The sequence below is a fragment of the Barbus barbus genome, assembly GCF_936440315.1.
Source record: "Barbus barbus genome assembly, chromosome: 39".
In the NCBI taxonomy this organism is placed as follows: Eukaryota; Metazoa; Chordata; class Actinopteri; order Cypriniformes; family Cyprinidae; genus Barbus; species Barbus barbus.
In genome coordinates this window covers 24,559,602-24,580,903 of record NC_136717.1, presented here as the reverse complement: position 1 = coordinate 24,580,903, position 21,302 = coordinate 24,559,602, and the positions used below count along the sequence as shown (strand labels likewise).

Genomic DNA, 21,302 nt, shown 5'->3' with positions numbered 1-21,302 from the left:
ATTTTTTATAACATTATATACTATATATTTAATTAACTATGTAATATATATATAATATGTAAAATATTTTAAAACAAGCAAATAATCATCAAATGAACTAAGTACCCCCCTCCCATCATTTATGTATTTTATTTTAACATAAGCACAGAGAGATCTTAAATATTTTATTATAGCATTAATAAGAGAATGACGTGACAATTCAATGTTATTTTATTTATCAAGAGTTTAAATATTTTAATATAATTCTTATAAAGGTTTATAGACAAAGAAGATCCTCACTCATCTAAACAGTCCAAAAAGGCTTATATCATTTATTACTCAGAGGTCACTAAATAGTGCAAAAAAGTGCAAAAGTGCACTATTTAGTGACCTCTGAGTAATAAATGAACAAGGATCTTCTTTGTCTATAAACCTTTGTATTTTTTGGATCTACGCACCATATATTATTGGTCTACTGGACTTTCGGATGAGTGTTTGGTGCTACGGCCTTTTCTATTTGTTAATATAATTCTTATATAATTATTTTATATAATAATTGAATCCTTTTGATTAAATAAATAAATAGTGATATGAGAAATTAAAAAAAAAATATATTTTATATAAAAATATTTTATTTTATCATTGGTACTTAAATATTGGGATATATGTAACGTATGTATATATAAACCAATACTTTCTCTACTGTAATGTAGTAGTGCATTGAAACAGGGACCGCCCACTTGCTCTCATGTCCCCGCCCCTTTCCATTGAGATTTTTGATCTCTGCTCTGATTGGCTGCTTTGAACCGCGAATCCCTCTCAACTGAACATTCCAAGAAGCGTGGAGCTTCAGCTGATGCGCGTCAACGCGCGCACGACCCTGCAGCCGCGGAGCGAGGAGAAACAACTAGTTACTTACATACAACTAAACACACACATTTAACGCTGGTGAGTTTATTTGTGTTGTTTTTTTCAACCCCAAACTCGAGAAACCAGACAGGAGTGAGTGAGTGAGTGAGTGAGCGAGGGAGCGAGCGAGCGCGAGAGAGAGAGAGGACTTTGTTTATTTGATCATTATGTGCATGTTTTTAAAGATAATTTTATTAGAAAAGCAAACAAAATGCCAACAAAGCTGTTTTAAGTCAGAAAAGCGGGGTTTTGTTGTTTATTTTTGGCATTTACACTGAAGTTGCATGACTTTTCCATTGAAATGCGTGATGAATCAACAAGCATTTAAAAATACAATGCTCATATTTGAGATAGTTGATCATATTCTAATGGTTTGAGTTAATATGATCTTAAAATATTGAACTGTCTGTCTCTGAATGTATCAGTGGTGATTGATATAGACATGTTTCTACAGGGACATTGAGATGTTGCCCAAACATGTTTCATGTTCAGCCACGTATCTCATTAAAACTGCTCATTATGATGATCATCGGAGCTTTATAGCTTCATCTCTCAGAGGTGTGTGCTAAATTATACATCCAGCACCAGAGGAGGGGAAAACTGCAGGTGTTTCCTGATGGAAACTGCAGCCATAAAGCTTTCAGCATGTCCTTGAGCTCTGGCAGGGAATTCTGTTTATCGCCAAAGATTTTCTTGGTCATGCTGAAGTGCTGTTAACAGATTAAATGTGCCAGTAAAACATTTCAGGAAGCTGAGTTATTCTTTTATGGCATGTTGTGAATAACTTGCATTTATTTGTTGAGTAGACACTTTGATGCCAAGCAGCTTACAATGAGAAAAACTATAGCGATAGACCGATAAACCAACCGATATTTGGACATCTTAAAACCATAGCAATGATTTTTTTTATAGATATTGGGTAAAACAGGTGTCGGTTGCCACGATTAAACTGTTCTCATTTATAAATTATGTAATTTTAACAGTTTTATCCACAAATCTGCTTTCAAGATATCGGTGTTGGCACTGGCTATTGAAACCCCATATTAATCAACCACTAATAAGGAAACTTTTTTTTAAAAATGTTTTAAGAGTTGATGCATATAACTGCATAAGGAAATACATTTATTGTTTACCTGTTGTTGTTCCAGGTTGCTTAAGTTTTTATTTTAAAGTTGGTGACACATCTTTACTTGCATATTCTGATTATATTTTCTGTCGTTTTCACCAGAAGGTCTAGTTATGAATTTTGATTTAACATTACAAAACATATGCATGGATGAATTGTTCACAATAAGCTCTTGAACATGCATTTAGCAAATATATAGTGTGAATTTCATAATATGATTGTATATATGGTGGTGATGGCGCAGTGGATAAGACACATGCCTTTGGTGTGAGAGACCCGGGTTCGAATCCACTGTGAGACACCAATGTGTCCCTGAGCAAGACACTTAACCCCTAGTTGCTCCAGAGGCGTGCAACCTCTGACATATATAGCAATTGTAAGTCGCTTTGGATAAAAGCGTCAGCTAAATGAATAAATGTAAATGTTATATTTGTGAACACTAGCACATGTAAGCCTCCCCAAAAACACCCCATATTCTGCAACTTTACCGACCATCTGCCTGATACGCGGCATCAGGGGGGTTCTTGAGAAGGGAGAAGGGGGTAAATCCTGAAATAAATGAATGCTGGGATTAATTTCCCATGATCTCTGGTGCACATGCTGGTCATTGTTATGAATCTTGGATTACTGTTCGTTTATTAATGACCCAGAGCAGATGATTAGTGGGACGGGGTGAGGCAGACCCTCTGTGTTCTCTGCTGACTGCTTAATTGTTAGTGCCTTATAGCAAGTCATTGCATCACCATGACAGCAGCTTCTGTTTACATTATGCCATGGAGTGTCTCCATTGGTTTTAAGTGCCAGCATTGGTGTCCTGCACTCTGAAATCTAAAGGTTCTTTTTTGGCATTGATGGTTCCATTTAGAACCTTTAACATCCATGGAACCTCTCCATGATTCTTTATGGTGGAAAAAGGTTCTTCAGATTTTAAAATGATCTTCAAACTAAAGAAAAAATGGTTCTTTTGAAACTGTTGTTCACTGAAAGGTTCTTTGGGAAACTGAAAACAGTTCTTCTGTTGCATTGCTGCAAAAAAACAAACATTTGGAGCCTTTATTTTAATGTGTGAACTGCTCTTGTTTTAGGCTTTAGATTGGCGTGCAATTCTGGATCTTTATTTCTGAATCATTGCGGTGAGGTCATTGTTATGTTGAGCTGTGTTGATCGTTTTGTTATGGTGAATTGCAGCTTTTTGTAATTGTAGAATCATGAGAACATAGTTTTTCCTCTTGTCTTTTCAATAGGGATTATACTTCAAACTGTGTGAAGTGATTCTCTAAAGCCTGTAGAGTCTCAATTATTTGGTCTCATTCTTGACTGTGTCCCAAAATGTGTGTCATTTCTCTAACTAGACAGCATTTTGGGTCTTTACAAGCATGTTTGAACATTTTTGCAACTTAATGCACCTAATGCTGTTTAGGTAGGAAGCTCAAGACACAGCCATGTGTTGGTTAAATAAACAGTTCACCCAGAAATGAAATTTACTCGCCCTCAGGCCATCTAAGATTTAGGTGAGTTTGTTTCTTCATCGCATTTGGAAAAATGTATCATTCCATCACTTGCTCACCAATGGATGTGAATGGGTGCCGTCAGAATGGGAGTCCAAACAGCTGATAAAAACATCAAGTAATCCACACCTCTCCAGTCCATTAACTAACATCTCGTGAAGACAAAAGCTGCGTGCTTGTAAGAAACAAATCCATCATTAAGACGTTTTTACATTCAGATCGTTCCTTCTGGCCAAATGAGTCCGTAATCCATAATAATGCTGCTTCCAGTGAAAAGGTCCATCTCCTGTTGTATCTCACAACAAAATCCGCCCACATATTGGTTTAGAACTGTAAATGCTGCTTTATCTGTGCATATTTCTCTCCTGATTCAGACAAGATTACTTTTTTTTTTTTTAACTGCAGGAAGCATTATGGATTATGGACTCGTATTTTAGCAACAGTTTGAAGTTAAAATATTTTTTTCCTTAAAAACACACAGCTTTTTTGTTCTCAAGACATTAATTGCTGGACAGGAGTGGTGTGGATTACTTGTGGATTATTGTGATGTTTTTATCAGCTGTTTGGACTTTAATGCTACATTTCTCCGTGCTGGTGCAGAAAAATAACTTTAAAAGTGTGGTGTGCATGGTTTTTTTAGATAACTGTTCCAGAGCTGGTGGCAGGTGTATAAGAGGAGCTTTACTCTGCTTTATGGAGGATGGGCTTCTGACCCGTGGTTTATCGGACGCCCATCCTCTCTGGGACCATTAATTCTGTTTGTGTGTGTGTTGATGGCTCTGCCTACTAGTGAAAGCAACTGACAGGCCAATTAAGATCACAAGCAATGCCACAAAAGAGCAGGAAGGGGAGGAGCTTTGATTGATGGCCGGCTATTTTTGGGACCCATGTGGAAGCCACTGGTGCACATACATGCAAACAAACACGCATTGCATACATGCATGTGCCACGTGTCGGCTCACGTCTAGAGGGAGGAGGAGCAGCCGGCCAACAGGGATGCGTCTGGAAGCGTGATCCTCTTACGTGATTATGTGGTGACCCGAGGAGCCATGTGGACACCCCCAGTCCTCGCTCCCTTTGTGTCGTCACATTTAATTAAAGCAGCAAATCGACTGTAACTCACGCAGACATTCATTATAGTAGGATTACAACGTTAGAGCACTTTGTGTTCAGTCTGACGTTCCACCCAGCCTCATTTCTGCAGCAAAAGTCACTCTTTATTTCTTATGTTTTTTTGTGGGCGTGTCTTTTATTGAGGGCGATGTTTATGAGAGCAAATCGTCTGCTGAGAAGTTACTCATGCTTTTATCATTTTAAGAATTAATAGAATTTTCATGTACTTTTCCATCAAAGTGTTTTCAAGTTCCATGTTTATGTTAAGGTTATGTTAAAAGTGAATTATAAAACCAAACCAGACTCATGTAGATGCAATAGTTAATTAGTTATTATTTTTGATACTTTTTTGTCCTATGTTTGACAGCTATTTGTCACTTTCCATTTTTGGAGAATCTGATGAATGTGATCTTCGTTTTCATAAAAGGAATCATGTAATTTAGGCTGAAGCTTTAATTAGTCGTGTCTTAAAGTGATTGTTTGGTAATGCATCATAAATCTAGTCCATATTTAAATTCTTCTGAAAAGAACATCAATTTTAAGTCATTATTTACTCATGCTTTTTTTGTCCCTTTGAAGCTTGAAACTATTTGTTACCATCTACTTTGGGAATCTGCTAAATATCTCTCTGTCTGAAAAAGATAATTCCATGCCTTGGACCAACGTGAGTAAATGACACTGTTTTAATTTCACACCGAACACCCATTTTTTTTCTTCGAAGAAACCTGGTTCATTTTAGAGGCATACTCTGTTGTAAATAAACACAGAGCAGTTGGATGTGTCTCTCGGCTCTCAGTGTGTCCGTTAGTGACGGACTCTTTCCACCGCCCGTTATGTTCTGACAGAGGAATGTGGCCCTTGAGACCCGGAGCCACACTGCTACCCACTTCATAACCCACAGACATCAATTCTGGGTTTGTGTGTCCTCCGCTCTTCTCCGCCGTTTGACATTTTGTGGGCTTGAAGTGCACACAAGATGTGCCTGATTTGAGCTCTCATGCTGTTCCTCCTGTAATTAACTCATTCTCTCGCTCTCTGTGGTTTTTTGTGTCTGGGTGTAGAGAGAAAGCAATTGTTTATTCTCTTGATGCCCTTCAAAAAATTTCCAGATTCTTTTGTGTGCTGTCATAGAGGAGTTTGTTGTGAAGGACTAAGCGCAAGCGAACGAACGAACCTTGGACTCTGTGTGTGTGTGTGTGAGAGAGCAAACGAGGGGGTTGTAACAATAGGACCATTGTAAATGCTTGGCTGGGATTGGATGGGGGGGGTTTGCTGAGCGGCTTCATAGTCAATCTGTGTTTCCCCCCTCTCTCTCACACACTCGTATCCTCTGTCAGCGGGTCGTTGTAGGAGTGTGTGGTGGGATTTACTTTGAGGTGTTCAGGTGCATTGTCTGCTGGCAGCTGGACTGGATTCATCTCTATGTGTGTTTCTCAGATGAGCGTCTCGGTGAGGAGATGGAGATTTAGGATTCACATGAGTGTGTCACTGACAGTGTGTGTGTGTTAAGTGTGTGTGTGTGTTTAAGGAAAGGAGACATTCGCTTTGTTTCCTCAGCTGTGCTTATGTTGACTGAACTGTCTTAATCTTGCTGCTTGCTCTCTGGTTTTTGGTCACAGTGATTTTTAAAAAAAAAAACATTTAAACATTTAACAGTGAGCTGCAGGCGATATTATCCATCCTGTGATGGGACAGACTGTTTAAGTGGAGTAAACTGACATGAACTGTGTGTGTTTGTGTTTACAGGAAATTACTGACGCTTCTGAGCTGATGTGTGTCTGCTTTTAACAGCGTTTTATCTGTCTCTCTTTCAGAATGTGGACTTGAATCTTTCTTTTAATTAATGATGGCGATTCAGGCTGGTTTGCAGGTATGCAAGTTTATTATTTTATTTATGTGTTTTTGCATGTTTATAGAATTAGAAGGAGAGTGGATTCGAACCTGCATCCCCAAGATCAGCTTTTTTTGTGTTTCCAGCCGCTGTGTCACAGTGTGATAGTTTGAATGTGGTTTTAGAAGAAAATTATGTTGGTGGGTGGATAAGATGAGAATTATTTCATGTTATGTCAGAAGTCAAAATTCTATTCTATTTGAAAAAATAATACAATAAAGTGTAACTTTAAATACTGCATTACAAACATTTTGTACAGTTTGGATTGAAATTGATGACATTTATCATTTATTTTGTCAAATTAACAATAAACTAACATTTTAATTTTTAATGCTACATATCCATACCATCCATCTGTAATATCTGAGGTCATGTGTGAACAGACCACATTATGTAATGCCATTGCAACATTTGTGTGTGCGTGTGTGATTGAAGACACCAGACTGTTTGCATTGAGTTAACAACCATAAGTGAGAATTAGAGTGGTCCACAAGCAAACACTGACAGTGCATTCCAATAAAGTTTGAGCTGGCCGTAATCTGCTATGTAATGGTAATCTTGGATGTTTTATATAATATGAATAAAACACCCCCACATGGAAACGCTTTCCTGTTTAATTAGTCGGGCTTTGTTCGCAAGCAGAAGAAATGCTCCATATGGATTAGTAGGAGCCTGAAGCGCTCGCTCGCTCTGTTCCTCATGGGAGTTTGATGCATGTGTGGGAACAGCAGGGTTCATGTTCAGAAAGGGTTATGGGATTTCTCTCGGAGTGGCCTGCTTGTGTGTGATTTTTAAAATAGTGCTTTTGTTTTTCAGTCATTCCCAGCACAGCAATGTGAATTAGGCTCTTTTAAAGATCTGGCCGTACAGAGTATTTTGTGGTTTGTGTGTTTCAAACAGATGCTTTGCATCAGTCTCAGTCAAGTCACATTTATTTCTATAGTCAAAGCAGCTTTGAAGTACTAAACTACAATATAATAACAGAATCAATGATCAAATTCTTCAATTATGAAACAAATCTAAATTCTGCTATAAAACCGCTCTAAAAGACAATAGTGCCTATTCAGCTCAAGTCAGTTCAATAAGTGTTGGTTCAATTCACTTCAATAACAATATTTGTTGCAAAATTAATCTATTATGAAACAAATTTGATTCAGCTATAAAGCAGCTCCCCAGCTAAAAATGTTCTCAAAATTTTGAATAAACATTCTTCCAGTAATATTAATACCTTCATTCAAAGTTATCTGGTCTTTAATAATGTTCTCAAAATGTTAGCGCAAAAACATAATTTATACAACATTCATGGAACATTTTATTTCTAAAGCATTTCAGTTGGACGTTCGTGTAACTTTTTTTTTTTTTTAATGTTACTGCTTGTTTCGGAACATTCAGAAAACTTTCAAAAGAAACATTCATATAATGTTTGCAAAATTATAAATGCAATGTTCCCTTAACATTTGCGTACCCCTCAAAAAGTTTTTAAAACGGTTAACAAATAGTTAAGAACATTGTTTTAGAACATTGTCATTTTCCAGGTCAGTTCAGTGCAGTCAAATCAATAAAAGTGTCTATCACTAGTAGTATTACTCATACTCACGGTTAGGGGTTTGTTTGAATACTTAAGCCCAAGTTTTTAACTTCAGCATGTTTGTGTGTGAAGTCTGTGAGAGGTTTTACCACAAGTTCTCTTATGAGAGTGTTGTTTTATATAAATGTTATTACTCCGTTTGTGTAAGTTGTCATGTGTTTGCAAACTGTCCTGATTTCAGCAGAGTCCCATCTTTCCAGAGAGAGAGCGTGGAATCTGTGTGAGGGGTCACTGTGGCCCCGAGACCCTTTTGTGTGTGTTTCTCTGTGTTGAGCTATCTGGTTTTCCGCTTTCTTTCTCTCAGGCTTGGTTCGGCGAGAAATTTGATGTCCCGTTACAGAGTCCTCGCGGCCTGCGCTCTCCGCGGCCCGGCCCGGGTCTGGCTGACGTCTTCCAGTATGACCAGTGGTTGGCGGTGCGGCACGAAGCCACGCTGGTGCCCATGCAGGAGGATCTGGCAATCTGGCTGAGCGGCATGCTGGGTAAACCTGCTCACGCAAAACAAGCTGTCTATGACTCACTCTCAGTGCATGAAAGCGAAAAATTACTGCTATTATTAGTCTAAATGTATTTTCCTTTCGTCGGTCAAATAACTGAAACCCAAAGCCTCATATATCAAGCAAAGAAGTGTGGGAAACGACGTTTGCTCTCGTATAACGGTGATATACGACCCCCGAAACAAGAACTCAATCTCTCGGTCTTTGTAAAATAATGGAGGGTGTTGCCCTTACCTGTCTGTCCACATGCTGAACATGTTCACCCGGGCCAAAGAACGCTCACCCATAAACGTATTTATTTTTATTTTTTTTACATTAAGCACTTGTAATCCTATAGTCCTCTTTCAGATAATACAGTGAATATGTTGTGGAATTTGAACAAAATACTAAAATGTGACTGTTTTGTGCTGCCGACCTCGTTTATTTTCCACTGACAGGGTGTAGGTAATTACACCATAAGTGTGAATTTTATTTGTTATTTGTAGTTTTCAGTCACGTGACCGGCACGGAGACCTGGAGGGCAAAACATCCATAAAATTGCAGATGCTTTTATTGCAAGTGACTCACAAAAGAGGAACAATTTGGCAAAGGGCAAACAATATTCACAATATAAAATGCCTGGTTTATTAGACAACTAGATGAAGGCAAGGTTAGGCAAGCCAGAAAAGAGGATAACCGAGAGAGTGAAGGTTTTGAAAAGTGACTTTTTGCCTCAATGTGAAGGTTGTCCCGATGCAACTTGTACTTAAAGGTGCTCTTAGTAATATTTCGGCTGTACTAAAGCATAAAAATACCACATGTTTGCAGATATTAAGGAAGCATGCCAAGTTCACATACTTGTTTCTTCAAAAAACAATGCTATAGCCAGTTATTCTACTTTGAAATGTGTGTTCTGTATCGGAATGTCTGTTTTTGTTTTGCTCTGTGACTCCACCCACTGCCAGTTCACCCAAAAGGATTTTGATACCCCAGGTTGCCAGTTTGTGGAAAACACAGTGTGTTGCAGCCATGCAAACCAGATCGCAGATTCTATCTGACCTAAAAACCCTCAGTATCCAGTTAAAAAGCTCTGTGACCAGAGGAATAGAAAGCTCTGTTGTGTATCCTCAGTCTGGCAACCCACGTGAGCGTAGAGTCAGTCAGTCCGCCAGCTGTCAATATTAATTACTGCACCTTTAACGTGTACACGTGTACTTATACAGTGATTAATAAAAGATAACAGTCAATATACATTTCATTCATGATGCATACTATATACAAGCAAGCATGTATGCAACACATTAAGCGTTCTACCCATTGAAAACTATTATAAAAAAATGCTTAAGATTAAACTTTGTGCGACACGCTCATCTGCTTGCCTGTATGTGATATGCTTTATTAATATAGTGTATACAGAGTTTTTTGGAATAGTTTTCAATGGGAAAATGCTTAGTGTACAAGTGAGCGCATTGTATAACTTGTGTTTATATTCTGGGCACATCTGCTTAACAGTGTATAGTATGCATTATCAGTAAGGTGTATACTGAATCTGGTCACTGTTTTATTATATTAGTATGTAGTACAATCCTGGTAAAAATAACTGGCAGGAAAGCCTTGTTTTTCCCTCTACATGAAGATATTGAACTTCTGATTATCAAAGCCAGCTCGTGATGGCTTAATGATGCTGAATTCAGTTAAAGGTTATTTAGTAATGTAGTCAGTTACAGTTGTTCTGAGGTCATTGTAAACATAGATATCTGTGTTTTTGTAGGTGAGCAGGTGATAGCCGAACGCTTCATGGAGGAGCTGGATAACGGTGTCAAACTGTGTCGTCTGGTTGGAATTCTGCAGAGTAAAATCCCACAGGACTCGGAAACACAGGTGTGTAAGGAACGTGTGATGTGGTGGGCGGCTATGCAGCTCGGATAACCGCAGGACTGTTTGTGTGTAATTCCCGTCTCTGTTTTGTTAACAGTTGCTGTCAAAGAAAATCCAGTTCAAGAAAAACGCCTCCCCTGGATCGTTTTTCGCTCGAGACAACACAGCGAATTTTCTGTCCTGGTGTCGTCACATAGGAGTGGACGAGACATATCTGTTTGAGTCTGAGGGTTTGGGTAAGAGAACTTTTGATCCGGTGTCTAGGTGCAGTGTATCACCGCAGTGGTTAACAGTTAAGTTATTGTACTATTCAGCCACGAGCAGAATGGGATGTTTTTTGCATTGCCTAGTTTCTATTTCTGTCATGCTGGATGTACTGCCACATTAATCCAAAATACTTCTCCAGATAGCTCTGTATTGAACATATTTATTTATAATATTTAAAGCAATGTTGCAACAAAACTTAATGAAGTGAAGTGATACTCTGCTTAGGGCCATGTGATTTCCACAATATGGAGAAAGTGGAACAGAATACACACAGAAACACATACCTTCACTACAAACCACCAAAATTTGGTTTAACTTGAAGAAATTGTAACAGACATATATTATTGTACAGTAGAATGTACTTCTCAACTTAAGTTTACATAATAATACAGTTTATTATAAAACATTTTATGAATATCACTTTCAAAATTTTCCATCCATATTTTAGTTTCCATAATAAATCACTGTTTTGCATAAGTTTGCTTATTCAGCTTTGTTTTCACTTTGTTGTTGTTTATTTGTTATTATGGTAATACATTTACAAAACACAGAATCTTGGAAAAAATAAAACAATTCATAGTATTGTTAAAATTTGTAATGTATTAAGTTGTAGTAATTTTATAAATTCACTTGATTAGACATGCTTTTTGATTGTAATAATAACAATAATAATAAAATAAAGCTTTAAAACAGAATCCAAAGAATTAAACCAAAAACCACAGAATTTGGGAAAAAATAAAACCAAATTTGTGAAAAAACAAAACTGATTTCATAGATCTGCTTGCTATGATTCCTGATTATTTTTATATCAATACAAGAAATTTTAGAGACTTCACCTGCACCTGTCCAGTCTTGCCACCATCTGTCAATCTCTCACTGCCAGTCCATTAGAACTGGACTTTAATCATGTTGGTTAAATTAATGTATTTAAACCGAGACCAGTGTCCTCCTGTCCATCCTCTGTGGCCCCGCTGTGCCTGTGTGTCTCTCTCTGAGCTGTTTAACGGGCCGTAATCATTTCAGAGGATCTGTGGCCGCATACGTCAGTTGATCTGCGGCCCTGCACATCCCTGGCTCTCCATAAATCCATGATGATAATGAGTGTGAGCGATCTGGGGTGTAAGTCATTAACCTGACAGCCCTAAGGCTTGCTGTCCTTAAGAGAGCCAGTTATTAGTCCATGTGTCACCGTGCATTATGGGATGGGATCTGACAGAACTCAATGTGACCTGTAATCGGGCCGGTGTGAGAGATAGGCCAGCAAGTTTGCAAACCCAAACGAATGTCAGTGGTGCATGTGGCTAAAACAGAGACTTTCTTGAAGTTTTTTTTTTTTTTTTTTTTTTTTTTTTTAAAGTCTTGATATTTGTTCCAAAATTATGATTGGCTGACCTGTTTGCATTAAAAATGAGGAACAACATTTACTACTGAGCTGAATGGTTAATTAATTATCTTTTTGGTGTTTTAAGCCCTGAAATTGTGAATATATAGGCCCGGTTTCATAGACAGGGCTTAGCCTAAACCAGGATTAGGCCATAGTTCAATTAGGACATTTAAGTAATTTTTTATAAACGTGCCTTAGAAAAAACATTACTGGTGTGCATCTTAAGACAGAAAAAGGCACTGATATATTTTAAGATCAGTCAATGCAAGTTTCTTTCATTTGGGGTAGTATTTTTTTTTTAAATGTTAAATTATTTGATTTTCATTATATAACCCATTCAAGTCTCCAGACACTGTGGGCAAAACCATTGTTTTTTCATGCACTGGTCATTTTTGAGATTTTAAGCTATTTTGCTTCTATAACTAGTGGAACGTAGTACATTTGTCAATTTCTAAAAACATGGTGAATTAAATTATTTATTTTTTTGCTGGTGACAGTATTTTCTGATTTACGGAGACCTAAAAAACCTTTGACTCTTATATGGCAAAAACGCTTAAAATAAATGACATTTATTTGAAGTTTAAGTTAAAGAACCAAAAAGATTAACAGGAAATGGATAAAAACTAAAACTGAAATAAAAATAAACTTGAATAAATTAAACTAAAATAGTAATACTTAGAAACAAGCTAATAAAATGAACAAAAGCACATAATCTCCTCTGTAAAAACCTTTAATTCTAATGTCAATAAACAAGAATTTTAAGGGAATTTTTAATGAAATATTACTTCATTGCATATTTACATGTAACAAAAATTTAATGTACTAGGATTAATTAAATGTATAGTGATATCTATTAGTTAAAATTTTACCCTGTATCTGTTATGTCTGTAAAGGCTTAATTACTTTGACATGAATGATCACTAAGTAATTATGGTAACGGCTCTCCCTCCCTTCCCCAGTCCTACATAAAGAGCCGCGGCAGGTGTGTCTGTGCCTGCTGGAGATTGGACGGATCGTCTCCAGGTAAGCGAACCGGCCCTGATGATCCCGCAGCTGACAGATGTCAGGTTGTGCTTTGGGGTCAGCGGTCAGGGGCTGCTTTAGGAGCTTTAAAGTTGGGTGGAGGGCAAATTTACACAGATTTTACAGGATTTAAGTGAATTGGATTTAAGTCAATAGCGCTTAGAGCAGCTATTGTGCTGTAGAGAATCTAAAACAAATCTGAATTTCTAGCGTTTCTAGAAAACACTACAGTGACTGTAAAGAAGGGATATAATGTATCATGTAAAGGGGTTTATTTTGCAATAATGACCTTCTGAATGTTGACTATTACCTTGAAACTTACCAAATTAATTGTGACCATGGACCACAAAACCAGTCTTAAGTGTAAAATTTTCAAAATTGAGATTTATAGATCATCTAAAATATTTGGTTGAGATACAACTATTTGAAAATCTGGAATCTGAGGGTGCAAAAAAATCGAAATATTGAGAAAATCACCTTTAAAGTTGTCCAAATGAAGTTCTTAGCAATGCATATTACTAATCAAAAATGAAGTTTTCATATATTTACGGTAAGAAATTTACAAATTATCTTCATGGAACATGATCTTTACTTAATATCATATTGATTTTTGGCATAAAAGAGAAATGGATCATTTTTACCCATACAATGTATTTTTGGCGATTGCTACAAATATACCCCAGCAACTTAAGACTGCTTTTGTAGTACAGGGTCACAATTTGAAATTCTGATTTGAGTTTGACATTATTTTATTGTGTGAGAAAATCAGCAGTTATTTATGCTATTTAATGGGCATTATAGCATAATTAAGTTAAATTGTGATAAGCGGATAAGGACAAAAACCCAAACTAACATGTAAAACATTAGGATTTGGGAACTGCTAGGACTGTGTTGATGGGGTGTGTTGTTTGTTGGTTTAGGTATGGGATAGAGCCTCCGGTTTTGGTTAAACTGGAGAAGGAAATTGAACTGGAGGAAAGTCTAATGATGACGGATCACGCGTCTCCAGTGAAAACATTCACTGTGTGCTGTCAGCACGGAGCCCTCTATCACCCTGTGAGTATCACACACTTATTGAGATCAGGCTTTTAGTTTGAGTTGAAGCATTATCCTAGTCTTTTTAGAGTTTGTATACAGTATGTATAGCTGGATCTGTATGCATGCATTATCCAGATGACAACCTGCAAAATGTACATTATATGGTGTGTGTGTGTGTGTGTGTTAGAGAGATACTAATAACCATAATTAAGAGATTTTACAGTGATATATTACAGCATTCTGTTCCACATACTGTATAATATAATATTAATACTAAAGTTTAAGTTGAAGTACTAAAATAACTTAACTAAATGAACAATTTTTATTAAAAACTATATAGACAATTTCCTGTAAAGCTGCTTTGCAACGATTTGTATCGTGAAAAGCGCTTTACAAATAAACTTGAATTGAATATTTAAAAAATAATAAATAAAAACACATTAAAATGACTAAAACTTTAACTGAAATTAAAATCAAATGTGAAAAATATACAAATAAAATCTAATTCAAAGTAAAAATTAGAAAAAACAATAATAGTATCTCATACTAAAATACGACTGGCTTAATCTGAAATATTGTAAACGTTCAGGAGTATTACTGGTTTTAAGAAAATGTTTTATGAATGATTTCCTCCATGACGAGGTTCAGCATCTGTCTCCGTTCTGACTCAGTTATCATATATCTCCAGTTGAGTTTGTTGAGTGTGTAAAAGCAGCTGTTGTTTAGAGACATGCTTCACATGGGGAATGATTTTGCCCTAAACTAACAAATTCACTGTCTCTCAGCCAAATAACCAGTGGCACATCCTCGGGTCCTGAGTTCAGTGCTGAAAGTTCATACGTTTATCTTGCAAATTTTTCTCTCATTTCACCTGAACAAACTCTTCTGATTTGTAGGATCGTGCGGACCAGGACGACCCTCCCTGTAACTGCACACAGAAGTTTTCCATCGAGTATCTGTCTGAGGGACGCTACAGGCTCGGAGACAAGATCCTGTTCATCAGGGTAGGAGCAGGTTTTAGGGACAGTTTTGAAGTCACAATAAAGTGGAAGTAGCAACAGATCTTTTCTTGCATATTGTGACACGAGTGTAAAAGATCAGAAATGATCAAATGTAATGCGGGACTTGGTTCTATGTATCAGTTGTTGATTGGATTTTGAGATGTGGGCGTGGCTCTCTAAAGTGGAGGCGGGGTTTAAGAGCACTAGATGATTAGAGAAGCCCTGCAAACTTCATCAAAGAGAAGTGTCCTTTCACTGGAAGATCCAGCTATGACATTATGGTGAAACATTATGAGAAACATATGCATGGATGAATTGTTCACATTCATCTATCAAGTTCTATAACTTGCATTTAGGTAAGGTGAATTTTCATTTCATGCTGATTATAAGAATCAGCGCTGTTACATTATCTTGTTTTCATTCTCTTAAAATCACATTGCAGGAGAGCAGATAAACCGTATGCAAACACACTCATCCGAGCGCGCTTGCCTTGTCTTTAGCTGTTGTGTTGCCATGGAGCTCTCATTCACAACTACTGTAGCAATCCACTAAAGCCAGTCTAGTTTGTTTAACCAGCATGTGCTGAACTGTCATAACATTCGTACACAAACACACACATCCAGATTAGGCAGAACCAGTGGCGTAGCCACGAGGGGGCCTGGGGGGGCCCTCAGATTTCTGATTGCTTAAAAAAAAAAAACTATAACAGCGAGAACTATACAATAACATATCACATTAAAAAGCATTAGAATTAGCCAAAGCTTAAAACATTATGACTGAAGGCTGCATAGAAGGATTAAATTAAAGGTGTAGTGCAAACTTGTTGTATTAAATATAATGCTCACATTTTTCATGCGCTGACTTTGATTTAAATAAGGAAATATTTCAAGCCCATAGAAGATCATTAAAAATTTTAAATGTTTATATTTCAATAATAAATTGGAGTTGAAACAGAATTATATAATTAAAAAGCTGCTATAAAAACTGCCTAATGTGCAGTGTATATGTTAGTACAGCTCAGTTTTTATTTAAATTCTGATTATTAAATAATTTTTCTATTTGAGTTTCTTGATAGATAAAAACTTTTGTTTTGTGGAAAAATATGTTCAATGCATCACTAATAAATAAAGTTTTTATTTGAGTGTTGATAATTAAAATTAATTAAATAATTGATTATTAATTTTTTTTTTAAATCGAATATATAAAAACTTCTTTACATATTTATATACATCTTAGTTTTTATTTAAATGTGGATTATTACATTTGATTAAATAATTGATATTTTTTGGCTAAATAAACTAATTAACTAATAAATACTGTTTTTGCAATTTACATATTTGTATACATAATTTTCATTTGAGTGTTGATTATAAAATACTTTGATTAAATATACTTTAATTTCAATTTCTGTAAAAATTTATTTCTCTGCATCACTAGTATTTAATTCCGTGTGAAAAATTCATTACTTTGCTTACTAATTAAAGTCATCTCTCTTAGATGCTCCATGGGAAGCACGTGATGGTGCGTGTGGGTGGAGGTTGGGACACTCTGAAAGGGTTTCTGCTGAAATACGACCCCGACCGCGTGCTGCAGTTCACCACTCTGGAGCAGAAGATTCTAGCCTATCAGAAAGGCCCGTCCGGCTCAGGCCCCGCCCACAGCGTGCAGGCTGCACAGCCACCCACAATGGACCCCATCACAGCCGTTAACCTCCTCCCAAAATCGTCCTCTTCATCGTCATCTTCCACAACATCTGTGTCCAAACCCAACACCCCTACACCCCGCTCCGTCGCCCAATCGCCCGCTTCCACGCCCTCGATGCCTCGCAGAGCTGCCGCACCCAAGAAGATTCTTCATACGCCCACCGCTTCACCAAAAATGACCCCTCTTTCATCTCCCGTCCCGAAAAGAAGCCCACTTCCCCAGTTTACTGGGGTTTCCCAAAAAGCACCTTCCGTTGCATCCAAGACCAAACTGCGCCCGCGTGGATCTCCATCGCAAGCTCGCAGTCCCGTCTGTCCCGAACCCACCTGCAAGCTGCCTAAATCTTCAGCCCCACTGACATCTGTGCAGAAATCTGTGCAGCGCGACGCACGCCCGCCTCCCGCACCCGTCCGCTCGCGGCTCGCCCAGAGACGCCCGCCTTCCCCTGCCTCCGCCCTGCACTTAGAGTCCAGGAAGGGCCGTCCCGTTTCCCCTCGCTTGGCTCCGAATGATCCCAAACAGACCATTTCTCTCGCAAAACCTTGCAAGAGTAAATCTGTAGAGCAGAACACAGCTGTTGCTACACGAACGGTCAACGTTAAAACAACCCACAGGAAACCTCTGGTCAGCAGTAACCCTCCTGTCCAGACGCCCACTGTGAGCAGCACTACTAAACCAGCACCTAACAGCACTACCCAGAAACACACGGCACGGACTAAACCCAGCAAACGCGACGAACCCTACTTTGAGATGAACAATAAGAGAAGGGTGAAGAACTAAGAATGCTGGGATATGTAGTTATGACTGTGGAGCGTCACGCGGATTTATTCGGATGCCATATTTAATTTTAATTGAAAACGAGGCTGTGATGTGTGCAGTCTGTTTGATTTGTTGTATTTTTTTAAATGTTGAAAATACATTTTCAAACATTAAAAATACATTTCTAGTGGCCAAGCTATGAAAATGAGACTTTTAATTCAGAACAACCTATTAAACATACTGCACATCTGTCTTTAACAGCCACATTTTCATTTACATTGTTAAATATGACATAATCAGTTTTTTTGCTTTGCATCTGTCAAAACTTCTCAGGCTTTCATTTGTGGTGAGGGTCAGGCTTCATATACAAATTTTGTCAGATGCTATATTTAAGTTAATTTAAATAAAAACGAGGCTCTTACGTGTGCAGAACATTTAATTGGTTGTGCGTTTTAAACATTGCAAATATGTTTTCCAAACATTGAAAATACGTTTCTAGCGGCCAACTATGAAACTTAGACTTTTAATTCAGAACAACCTATTAAACATACTGCACATCTGTCTTAGCCTCTTTTTATTTAAATTCAATTAAATGTGACAATCTGTTTGTTTTCTTGGCATCTGTCAAAATGTTTGTCTCAAGCTTTCATTTGTGCCATACTAAAAATCATCAGAATATGCCTCGGATACTCTTTTCACATTGTTTTTAATTTCTTCTTTTGCTACTGTAATAATCATTATTTTAGCTAAGAGGTTAGGAAGCATTTATAGCTTTAGTTTAAGTGTTTGAAATTACGCACGGTTATGCACAAACTCATATCATCGTCATCTTTTGTTTAATATCCATTACTTTAAGTCAATCCATGATCTGATTTGACTCCTGATTGGGTTATAAATGTGTTAGCATTACTTTGTAATACCGTAAATCATTTATTCACTGTATGTCAATGTATTCTGAGCTCATAAGAAAAAGCAGCAGAATGTTGGAAAGGTAAAGCGGTAAGTGTGTGTCTTTATGTATGATGTGCTGCGGGGCATTCAGATCATGTCTACTGTACTGTTTCTATTTCATATTTACATTGAGAGCACTGTTTTATTACATAAGAGACATGTAGATGAATCCACTCTCATTGTTCCAGCTCTAATCTGACACCCCATAATATGCAGAAACACCTCTCTATGGCAACCAAAGCGAAATTCATGTTTGAATCTTGAATGGCATCATTTTAGAGCACATCTTAAAAGCTATTTTAGAGGATTTAGGGTTTATGTGCCTTAAATTTGTGTTTGTTGGAATATAGGTGTGGTTTATTATCAAACACCCTTGCAGAACTGTATTTAGTCAGGATGGTTATTTTGGCAGGTACTGCGGTTTAATTTGTATGTTTTAAGTTGGTCAAACAGCCAGCTTTTATTAAATGAAATGCTACCTCCTTTACGCCACACAAATACTACTGACTCAGTCATACCCATAAACACCTGGGCTTTTATTTTATTACACTGTCCAAGCCAATGCTAAATCTTTTCCAGTTTATTCAAGAGTTGTGGTTTATACAGAAAGGTTATTATAAATATAAATTTTATGTGTAAGGGTAATTGTTCTCTTTTTTTGGATATGGTTCTTTTAATTATATATTTGTGCGCCAGATTGTGTGAGAGATATTCTTCCAGCACTTTAAGAAAATGTTTGTTTTGAATGTAGCTTATTTTTGTTGTTTTGTTTGAGTCTTTGCATTCTGTCAAATAAAGTGTATAATTTGCTTGTAGCCTACTTCAACAGCGACTAATTTGTTCAGAATACCAGGTAAGTTTATTTTATCTGAATATTTGTACTGGTATTGTGTAAATATCAGGATAATATTACAGAGAAATTAGTTTTACTACATCAATCTCTTCTGTTATGCATTGCTTTGATATGAGATTATAATAGCTTGTGTGTGCTGAAAAACACAAACTACAATCTCTAAAGTTAACAGCATTTTATATTTGATTTAACCAGTGCAGTCTAATCAGTTGGTTATTTTAATTAACTAAAACCATAAAAAAATAACTTGCAATAAAATGGTAAATCAAAAAACAGAAACATTTTGTCTTTGTAGTGAAAATGTACAAAACTTTTTAATTTCAATCAGTTGTGAAGAAATCTAATTTTAATTTATTTTAACTTAACTACAATAATCACATTTTAGTATCTCAGTGATACTAAAATAATGCGTCCAAACTAATTAACATGCATGAACACATTTATTAGAAAGTTAATTTCCGTCAGTTGCCAAGAAAACTAAACTAAATTTTAATTTAGTTTAACTTAATGTGCTAAAATAATTAAATTATAGACATTAAAATTGCAAAAACAGTAAAATTACTAAAAACTGATTCAAAATAATAAAAACTATAATGCTCTCTGTGATAACTGAGAAAATAATTGTCCACATGCATTTTGGTGCGTCAAGCATTACCACATTTATTAGAAAGTTATTTTCAGTCAGCATGCTGATACATATAATCACAATTCTTGTCAACTTATTTTATATTTACTGACTCATTTCAACATTAAGCATGTGTTTCTTTGGCAAACTCATGCAAGTGTGTTCTTGGTTCAAATGACTCAAACGTTGCAATATTTTCTATGTTTAATCACATGATGGCGCACTCTACCCACTTTTATTGATCATATATGGATACTTACAGCTTGTCTTTTCCCTTCAAAACCTTCATATTTAGTCTCTGGGGTTGTCTGAATTTAGCAAAGACTGGATGTATAATTCTGCTCGTGCATTCATCAGATGATACACTAATATTAAACAGATTAGGTGGACAATCTGGTAGAGTAGAGTGGCTTATGTCTAATAACTCCTCTGATGATGCAGGTTTTTATCTGAAGTAAAGCTGCATGGAAACTCAATCCTTCAGTCTTTATGTCTGTGCATTTCTATATGCAATGTTTGAAAAATCATTTTAAAGACATTGCACTTAGAAAAAGCATAAGATGCTCATATTTAACAATTTCCATCACATTTCTAGGCCTAGAGATTTGATATCTCCAGGTTTTCCATCACCGTGAGAATCCAGCACATAAACGCATGCACAGCTAACGTTATGCATTCATATCCAGCTGCATTTCTTACCAAACTATTATACAACTTAACAGTACAAGACTTTAGATATTAAAATACGAAAACAGAGTATTTATATAGTAAATGAACACAAACTAGGTTTTCAAATCTAATTAACCAGAATATTAAAGTCAAATATCTTCCAGGCTATACATAAAAATGAATTCCCATCAAGTTTATAACGTGTTATTTAAAATATTATATAAATCTGATCTAGCTAGATACATAAATATTCGTGTGTCTTGACTCTTGCAGCGCTCGAGCTGCTTCAAACCCAGAGCGCGCGGACATTATTCTCCACCGCGCGACGAGTCAACATATCAGCAGGCGCAGTAAAACCATCCCAAACTCGCTCGAAATAGCGTTAAAAATACAAAACTCCGCTTCCTTGAACTGTTCTTATCGTCTGCTTGACAAAATGGGGTCTTTCGCGTCGAGCTCCGCCATTTTGTGGCAGAATAACTTGAGAGGGGTGCGTGTAATGGTTGAATGTAGTCACCCCGTGTCGTTTATATCCGCCCGGCGCTTATTACAAGGGACCG

At 36.8% G+C, this 21,302-nt stretch overlaps 1 protein-coding gene across 2 annotated transcripts; it reads left to right on the top strand.

Annotated features, from left to right (window-relative positions):
• Nucleotides 1-808: 808 nt before the first annotated feature.
• Nucleotides 809-19,419, top strand: LOC306858217 (GAS2-like protein 3). 2 transcript variants are annotated; one of them, XM_079398644.1, is made up of 9 exons: nucleotides 809-927; nucleotides 6,450-6,505; nucleotides 8,419-8,596; nucleotides 10,362-10,471; nucleotides 10,566-10,704; nucleotides 13,079-13,142; nucleotides 14,063-14,198; nucleotides 15,077-15,184; nucleotides 16,679-19,419. In XM_079398644.1, exons 2-9 carry the CDS (start codon nucleotides 6,479-6,481, stop codon nucleotides 17,663-17,665), a joined length of 1,749 nt encoding a protein of 582 aa, XP_079254770.1. In that variant the 5' UTR covers nucleotides 809-927; nucleotides 6,450-6,478; the 3' UTR covers nucleotides 17,666-19,419. The 2 variants fall into 2 exon arrangements, with proteins under 2 accessions (XP_079254770.1, XP_079254771.1); XM_079398645.1 differs by lacking the exon at nucleotides 809-927 and adding an exon at nucleotides 5,920-6,084.
• The last annotated feature ends 1,883 nt before the right edge of the window (nucleotides 19,420-21,302 follow it).